The sequence below is a fragment of the Dermacentor variabilis genome, chromosome 2 (assembly GCF_050947875.1).
Source record: "Dermacentor variabilis isolate Ectoservices chromosome 2, ASM5094787v1, whole genome shotgun sequence".
NCBI classification, from domain to species: domain Eukaryota; kingdom Metazoa; phylum Arthropoda; class Arachnida; order Ixodida; family Ixodidae; genus Dermacentor; species Dermacentor variabilis.
Window position 1 is genome coordinate 271,105,821 of NC_134569.1, and position 9,462 is coordinate 271,115,282.

At 45.0% G+C, this 9,462-nt stretch overlaps 1 protein-coding gene across 5 annotated transcripts; it reads right to left on the reverse strand.

Moving 5' to 3' along the window:
* Positions 1-1,711: 1,711 nt before the first annotated feature.
* LOC142573301 (uncharacterized) lies at positions 1,712-8,971 on the reverse strand. 5 transcript variants are annotated; one of them, XR_012826295.1, is made up of 4 exons: positions 8,658-8,971; positions 8,225-8,496; positions 7,374-7,461; positions 1,712-1,872 (listed from the first exon to the last, which is right to left on the reverse strand). XR_012826295.1 is itself a non-coding variant. In XM_075682960.1 (4 exons), the coding sequence occupies exons 1-3, from the start codon at positions 8,676-8,678 to the stop codon at positions 7,401-7,403; spliced, it is 390 nt and encodes a 129-aa protein (XP_075539075.1). In that variant the 5' UTR covers positions 8,679-8,969; the 3' UTR covers positions 1,712-1,872; positions 7,378-7,400. The 5 variants fall into 5 exon arrangements, 3 of the variants coding, with proteins under 3 accessions (XP_075539075.1, XP_075539076.1, XP_075539074.1); XM_075682960.1 differs by having other exon boundaries at positions 7,378-7,497; positions 8,658-8,969; XM_075682961.1 differs by having other exon boundaries at positions 7,374-7,497; positions 8,658-8,969.
* Positions 8,972-9,462: the final 491 nt, after the last annotated feature.

The following is a 9,462-nucleotide window of genomic DNA, read 5'->3' on the forward strand; positions in this document are numbered from 1 at the left end:
GGTAGTTCTGATCCAATTCTCATATGTAAAAGACAAATCAAGTAACAAGGAAGTTCCTTATATAGTTAAGTATCGTGAACATGGTTCAGAACAGTAGATGTGTGGTAGGACTAATGAGGGCTAACCAACAGCAAACCAAACAAAACATAAAGTACAAAACTGGAATGTAGAGTGCAAGTTGCACAGACGTACACTATGAACTGCAACAACTGCTGCAAGGTATAGGTTGTGCAAAAGAAAAGGAGATACCTGAGGCTTGTGCTCAAGTTGAAGGGGTCAGGAATGCCGATCCACCAGCTACACGATCATCCAGCTTGGCAACAACCAGCAGAGCCAGCAAGTGAAAGGGCAAAAGTATGCAGAAGCATGCTTTTCTCTAAATCAGATTACTGTGTAATTGATGTCAAAAGCATGACTTTAATTGTGCACAGCAGTAGTGATCAGGCTAGGCTAGCGTGCAGTTGGCACGCATGTTTCAAACATGCCAGAGTGCATCGCAAACCAAATTTCGCCATGCAGTCTGGCATGTTGCCATGCATGAGCAACACACCTGAGAACTTTCTTCGACATTTCACTTGTTTAGCTTCTTCCTCAATTTCTTAAAACATTGATGACTACTGTGGCACATATTTCAACACAGTGGCATAGCCAAAATTTTTTTTATAGGGAGAGCAGGTGGACGGGCTGCACCAACATGACTGCGGACGGAAAGGGGGCTGGGCAGATCCCATATAGATAGAAATTTTGTATGTGTGTGTGTGCAGGGGGGGGGGGGGGTGAGTGAGGGCTTGTGCCCAGTTTGTTACCCACTGGCTTCGCCACTGCTTCCAGATAGTCCATGAAGACTTTGTCCCAAAATGTGGACATATCAGATAAATTGCACAAACCTGGATTCTGTATTTCTTTAGCCGAGGGGAACAAATGCCTTTTCTTATGGGATTGTACAAAAATACTGAAGCGGCCTGTATGAACTTGAGGCAGCCTTCTTTTTACTATATGAAAAAACAGACTACAAAGACAGAGAAAGCACAGGGGAAATTGTGTTTCATTGAAATGTAGAAATAAAGGAAATGAAAGTGGATGAAAAGGTGGGAGCTGAACCACATTATACGTACTGTGCTATACCAGTTAAGCTGTCATGAGGGCCCTCCCTTGTTCACTTTCTTAGGTATTTGTGTACACATACAAAAAGAGCACTAGTAGTGCTAGCCAGGACCGCTCGTAGCCAACAACAGCACATGTGGAACATCCCTTTTTAAGAACAGGAGTCACATAGTAAATCAGCTTTGCAGCAAGCAACTGGTCAAAGGTATTTTCTTTGGCTGCCTTGATGCCATGAGGGAGCATTTAAGGGCTTGTTGTCCAGTTGCCTAATCCTGAAGTCATACAATTTGACATCATCAGTTAGAGATGTTCCACATCCCCTGACATGGCCGAGAGAAGCAGTGCTGGCCAACCCTCCCAGGACTACCCCTTACACATACACAGATAGCCAAGTAAATGGGAGGACGACCACATCAGTAGCTTAATTGGCAATGCAGGGCATGCTTAATGCACAGTATGGGGGTTCGGCTCTCACCTTCAGCAAGTTGTCTTTCTATCAACTTTCACTTCCTCTTTACTTATTATTTCTACATTATGATTTCCCCTACATATTGTCCAGCTTCACTGTCTGCTTCCTTCACAACATAGTAAATAACAGAAAATTGGGTCCATCAATTTCCTTTATTCTTTGTGCCTCGTTCTCTACTGCTGCTGATAGTTTACAAAATCTCCTTCACAATCTGTCCTTGTGTGAAGAGAAATTCAATCACCGGACAACACCCTGTTTGAGAAAAGTCCAACGTGATCGACAACTTCTTCGGTTTGGTGCTGAAAAAGATTTGAGAAAAAATACTCAGTAGTCATCCAAAACATATTTTTACACAATGCCTTAAAAAGTTTTTATTAGACAAGAGGATCATGCTAAGGGATAAAACTTATCAGAATTTTGTTATACAGATCAAGAGATTACTTTAACTGTGAGGTTTTGACATGTAACTTCACTGTGGTTTACATCGTAGGTTCTAGTTTATTTTGACCACCGGAGATTCCTTAAAGTGCGCCCAAAGCTCAAATGCAAGTGTTTTTACGTTTCATCCCCATCAAACTGTGGCTGTTAGAGCCGGGAATCAAACCACTGAGCTTGTGCTCAGCAGGGCACTATAGACACTGAGCTGCTGCAACGGATACCAAGGGATGACTGAAACAAGGCTTGCGAAATTCCACAAGGTGAAGAAAGACTCACGGGATGAAAAATTGGCATTTTCTTGATTGGCATGAGCCTAGAAACTTGCACATTTGCGTACACCCACCTACCAGTATAGTGTCTTTACATTTCACATCTACGTAGTGCAGGTTCTACAATGACAACTTCCTGATTCGAGCTCAAGAATAGCGCGAAAATAAAATCCAAGAGAAGGACAGGACACAAAGCTTGATTCCTACAATGAATCTACGTCGTATTTCCATACAAGTTGCGAAGAATGTTCGTGCAAGCATGGTGCCTCAGATAACAGCGTAAGAAACAACAATGCTAGTATACATATCAGTTTAGGAAACAAGCTGCACCGCATTCTGGCTTCAAGACAAACTTAATTTGAGAGCAAGATTGAGCCTGAGTAGAACACGTTCCTATATACTGGTTTTCATAGATTAGATTAGGGTTTCTCAACATGTGCATTTTGAAGTGTTGCGAGCAGGCGCAGAATGTAGATGCTGTAGCCTTCTTTGGGCTTTCTAGCAGGTTCTCAAGCAAGTCGTGATTCACAATCGAGCCGAGAAATCCGTGATTAGGGAAACCGTACAGTAGACGAAGAGTAGAGGTAAACGCTGCATTGAGTGCCATAAAAATTTGCGACAGCTCACTTACTCGCACATTATGCAAAGCCCCACGAAAGATGGAAAAAAAAAAGGAAAAGTCTTCACGATCAACGTACTTAAGTAAGCGACAGCAACAAACGTTTAGAAATATTTTAAACCTTTCTGTCATAAGAGAAGAAAGTGCCGCCAAGCTGAAGACACTCACGAGCTCCATTTACAACAAATTCAGCAAACAAGAGCAACAGCACTGAAAAACTGAACAGTAAGCTGCACAAAACCACGTTATGAACCATAACAGGCACTGCAAGGTATAAGGAAATGAGTTGCTTTAGGCGTGGGCCCAAGTGTCACTCATGATCGCAAGCTCAGGCACATTTCGGTTGTCCCAGCACAACTAACTAGCATATTTTGCTACACAATACAGTAAGGAACCATAAATTTATGTTTTAACTAAGATCAAAAGTGGAAGCAGCGCGCGCAAACTGTAGCAAAATTGTTAACTGGAACACGGCATACTTGTTTAAACGTCACAATCACGTGGTCAAAAATGTGACATCACTTCCGTGCATGGCAGTAGCGTTTTGGTATGGCATTTCGCCTCTACTACGCGTGTCACCAGTCACCGCCTTTTTTTAAAAACCCATATGGGTCTCAAGAATTTTCCTTTTCGTGTACCCTCCTTGATCTTGCGGGTTTCTACAGAACTGATTTGCCAATAATTGGGGTTAGGAGCAGGCAAATGGTCAACGACCCTGACTTTGACCGCCTCGATGCCTTGGGTTAGCAAACAAGAGTTTATTGGCTACTAGCCTGCTTCTAAGGTTACATGCAATTAAAATAATTTACATTTACTAACACATGCAGGATCGTCCTAACACCGTATGCTTCCATGAACTCATGCACTGCCCAAGATCATAACACACGAAAAGCACAGTTCACGTTAGCAGGCCTTGCAAAGCATGCCAAGATGCACACCTTGAAATTTATTTGAATTGTTTGAGTGCTCCCTAATATGGTCATTTCATGGGACATAAAAGGAAAATACAAAGCAGACTACTAAGTAGTAGTGGAATATATAGTACTATTTGCAAGCGTGCTAAATTCTTACGCCTCAAGTTTCTGTTCCACCTCCTTAATGGGGGCTACAAATTACACAGTGGTGCATATGTATCTTTCTCTGAACAGCGAAACACTAGAACTAAACACCTTAAACATTTAATTGAATACAGGTTCCACACAGACACATTCAGGTATTTTTTCTTTCCTCAGACAATCAGTGATTAGAATTCATTGCTTAGTGATATAATTTGTTCACCTGACGATTTCCTTCCTATGCTGGAAAAATAGGTCTGAGTACGCATCTTAACTTATAAGTATCGCCTACAGACACTGCAATATGTTTGTAATTGGTTTGGTGTACTTTTTTTGTTGTTTGCCTTATGCTTCTGCATTTTTGTTCATTAACCTTTAAGGGCTGACTCAGGAAGGTCACACCCTCTTATTGTATTGCTCAACTACATCTTCTCGTAAACTACAATATTAACAAGTGTATAAGTTTGCCATTCATATTTTGAAGCAATGTATTTTCCCATGTCCTGCAACAGCCTCGAAATGGAGGCTAGCAGTATGTATGAAATAAATAAATAGATGCGGCCTATTAAAGTAGCATTCCATAAACCTCACAGTGCTTGTTTCGTGCCAACAAGACTTAGTTTACGAGGAAATTGCGTCTGAAGGGTCCGCATACCTAGAGAGGAATTCAAATCACCTGCTCCTGAGCAGGGAGTGGCGACGTTGCATACGCCACGACTGCCCTTTGCTTTCATCGGTGAGTAAAACAGCGCCCTACAGATGGTGCTACAGTTTTCTACGAAAAATGCGTACGTGCGGCCATGGAGCAACCGACCCAAGACAGAACATTGGATTCACCACTGCAGCTGCTCTTGGTCAAGTGGCATGGACTGTTCAGACATACCACGACATCACATGAACATAAAATTCTCTGCGACTTGAAGTTTGTGCAAGTTTCGCGAGCCAGAAAAGCCAGCTCAGCACTACATAATAACTACTGAAACACAAAAGCGTGGGCGATGCTTTCAAGGGTAACCTCAATAGGTTCTTTTTTCTAAAAATCAAATAGAACTAGACAAGAAGCATTTTCTTTCATGTTATAATGCAATGCAGCGATATTTTTATTACTAGTAGACGAGTTCCAGTGACAGAATTTTAATGAGGAGTGCCTTCATCATCTGGCTAGTACTTGAATGTCTAAGGGAGTGTCTAATTGTGTCCTGCATTTACTTCAGTTTCTCAATTACAAAAGCTCTATACACAGTAATATTATTACAATATCATCGAGCAATGCTCAAAAGACGGGCCGCCACGAGAACGAAGATGACGTCGCAGCTCTTAGTGCGAGCGAGGGTCGGCCTGGCTGCCTGGCTCCAGTGTAAATAACCTGTAAATAGCCCCTTTCGTCTGTCTTTTCACACGTAACATTCTGGTGGAGGTGCGGGGTACTTCAGAAGCCGCCGCCTTCTCTCGTCTCGTCACTCTTCTAACCTCACCACCTATTCTCGCCCACTTCGACCCTGATGCCCCTACAGAATTGCGTACAGATGCCAGCGGTCATGGCGTAGGTACCGTCTTAGCCCAGCGTCAGCGTGGACAGGATCGCGTTATTACTTATGCGAGCCACCTCCTAGCACAATCGGAGCACAACTATTCCATTACGGAATGAGAATGCCTTGCTGTCGTCTGGGCAGTTGCGAATATCTGTCCTTACCTTTACAGTCGCCCTTTTTCCGTAGTCACTGACCATCATGCTCTCTGCTAGCTTTCATCACTAAAAGACCCTACAGGCCAGCTTGGTCGATGGGCTTTGAAGCTACAAGAATTTTCATATTCCATGGTGTACAAGTCTTGCCGCCTGCACCAAGACGCTGACTGCTTGTCGCGTTACCTGTTGACAACTTTGACTCCTCCAATATTGCCAGTGCTTCTTGTGTATTCTCTGTATCACAGCTGCTTCATTTCGCCGATGAACAACATCATGACGGCTACATCAGAGCACTCATAGACCATTTTGAACATTCTCCAGCCGATGCTGCTCTACGCCTCTTCGTCCTCCGTAACCTTCATCTGGACGGCTCTGAGTTTCTACTTGTAATACCTAAACACCTCCGCTCCACTGTTCTAGAAGAGCTTCACGACGCACCAACGGCAGCACACCTTGCCGTATCTCGAACCTATGACCGTGTACGTCGCCGTATTTTTTGGACGGGCCTTGCCCGTTCCGTACGATGTTGTGTCCCCACTTGTGAACTTTGCCAACGACGTAAGAAGCCTTCCCAGCTCCCCACCGGTTACCTGCAGCCGCTCGACATCCCTACCAAGACCTTCCATCGTGTCGGCTTAGACCTTCTCAGCCCATTTCCGGAATCCGGAATCTACATCAGGCAACAAGTGGGCTGCAGTCGCAGCGTACTGCAAAACAGTGCAGTTTGCGGCTTTGAAGCTGGTCGGGGCACAGCATGGCATTGGCATGTTCAATAAGAGCATCAACCTTTTAAAAGGCGGGAGCTGACGCATACGCTTTCCATTCCGCGTTGTGGTACTTGTTAAGTCGTCAGTCCTCACATCACTGGCAACTGCGCTTTCCATGCTCATATGTTGACATTTCTCATGGAATTGTCATTCTTCTGCCTGTCCGTGTAGAGGTTAAGATGTCCTCTTTGCCACATTAGGGCGAGAAAATTGTTTAATAAATCAAGATTAACATAAAATACATGTTTTCTTTAGATTGTTGCTCTGGGTGATCTAGTGCCTCACTTGAAACAATTTTTGTGTTTCCATCGCTATGAATGTTCGCACTCATGCAAAAAAAAAAAGACCCATTCTGTCACGCCAAAAATGTGTGCAACAGTGTACAACATTTATCGACGTGAAAGCAAATAATTTTGCTAGTGGCTCTCATACCACGAGACAAGGGTGTATGAAAAATCATGCCAACCATTTTGCATTGTGCTGTGGGTTGGTCTATGAGATACCTCTCGGCTGTGGCAAGTTCTATGTAGACCAAACGGCCCAATGCCTAAATGACTATTTGAGGGAGCATTCAAACAATTTAAATAAACCGGATGGTGCAGCGCACATTGCAAGGCCTGCTCATGTGAGCCGTGCTTTCCAACATTGTGATCCTGGGCAGAAGTAGCAACAAAACAGCACATGAACTCGCGAAGGAATATTTTATCAGAGAGATGGTGCACATGTCAGTAGCACTTCAATTGCCTTAATTCCCCAGAAGTGCACTTGTTTAATGCCGATTTGTAGCATTACTAGACAAACTAGCACTGTCACAACATTCGCCTCTTGCATGTGCACAAAATTTGTACCCTATCTTCCATCCTTTGAATCATTAAGTCAGTTGGTAGTTCGCACTTTCATGCGTCCTTCTTCTATAAATATCTTTTTGCGCACAAAAAAAAAAATGCGTCGCAGATTTCACCAACTTGCCCAAGACGAAGTCCTAGTCAGTTTCAAAAATTTCCTTCAGAGATTTTCTTGTTGTGATGAGAATTTCTGTCAATGCATGGCACTCTGTTCGAACAAAGGGACAGGTGGTTGACAACTTCACTGAAGATGGGAGAAAAGAAAGGTTATAGAGGCAAAGATTGTCACATTATCACCCAGATATGTTCCCTAACGCAATGCCTAAAGAGTTTTTTTTTTTTTTTTTGTTGGACAAAAGGATCAGGGTAAAGCTCAAGACCTATGAGCATTCTATTGCACAGACAAAAGGATTAACCAAACAAGCCCTGTGAAGTGCAGCAAGGTCAAGGAAGATTCATACAATGGAAACGGCATTTGCTTGAGAGCGGCATGCATGGACCTGCAAGCCCACACTGGTCATATTAGCATGCATTTCACATGTATAACAAAATGCAGGTTCCTGCAATGAAGCTACGTCATGTCTACAAACAAGTTGCGAGGAACATTTGCGCAAACCTGGTACCTCGCACAGCGCCATCATAAGAAGCAATACTAAATAGCAGCTTCGCAAACTAGCTGGAAGAAATTTAAGGAAATTTCTCGGTCTTCAAGACAGCCAAACTTTACAACAAAATTGAACCAAAGTAGAGCTATGAGTGGCTGGGCCACCTTTTGCAATATTTGTCTTCATAGTTTACATTCAGGTTGCTCAACATGTGCCTTTTGAACTGTAACGAGCAGGTGCACAAGCAAGTCGCGATTCGCTAGCCACCAAAATCCGAGGTAAACAGGGAAACAGCATGAAGATGCAAGACAAGAAACAGTAGAGGTAAATGCGACATTGCCGTAAAAAAATTGCAACAGCACTTACTCGGGCAATATATGCAACAGCAATCCTACGAAGGATGAAGAAGAAACTTTAATAGAGAATGGTCCGGCAGTTTTTGTCAGGCGGCGGCTCCAAGTCCTTGAACTCGAGCGGCACCTTCGGCTTGCCGGATGGCCCAGAGCTGCGGTCTGCCAACTCTGAACTTTTGAGAGTCGTCTCCCAGCGGCGGCAACGCCGATGGAGAAGGTCCCCGGCGGCCCTCGAAGCCGGGGCGGCGCCGGGAAGAAGCGAGCTCGAGGCTTCCCGCACTCTGGCTGCAGCGACAAGAGTTTAGAACGCGTTTAAACGTTTTTACCATAAGAGAAAAAAGTTCTGCCATACTGAAAGCCAACATGTGCACCATTCACAACAGCAAATTCAACAAACAAGAGCACTGAAAAACGTAACAGGAGCTACATAAGACCACACTACCAACCATAAACGCGCTGCAAGGCATAAGGAAACGAGCTGCTCCAGCGTTGCGTCCAAGTGTCGCTCGTGATCGCAAGTTCGAACACCATCCGATTCTTCCAGCGCAACTAGAACAACATTCTAGCACACAATACAGTAAGAAACCGTAAAATTGTGTCTTAGCTAAGCTGAAAAGCTGAAGCAGCTCCAGCAGCGCGCGCAAAACTATAAACCGGAACACGTCATACTTGTTTAAACAACGTCATCATAACTCTGACGTCACTTCCGTGCGTGGCAGCAGCGTTTTAGTATGGCATTTCGCTACTACCACGTGCGTGTCAGCAGCTTACGCCTAAATAGAAACACGCGCCAAGGGGACTGGGGCGATGTGGTGTCGCTAGTGTCGCGGCGGTAGCGGCGGCCGCGCCGGCCGCGCTGCCATGCGGTGATGTGCGCATGCGCCACGGCCGGACCACGGCCGGACTCGAGCGGCGCTGCTGCGCCGGCGTTGAGAGCGCCGCATGCGAAGCAAAATTCTAATAGCGGGTGGTACCCCTCTCCCATCTCTCGTTCGCACCGCCTTGATTGCCTCCTGCACTGCGCGTGTTTGGGCACGTTTCGTGCCGCGCGCGGTGTGTGCCTACGTGTGTGCGCGTGGACATTTCATTCGAAGGGCGATTTACAGTCTGTTTCACATTTAGCGAAACTCGGAGCGCAATGCATCGCGATGCGGCGAGCGCTGGAGTCAGGCGGCAGCAGCAGCTCGCGCAGCTGCTCGAGGGGCGGGATCTTGAACGGCGTCGTCTGCTACGGCGGCGCGCGCTGGCCGC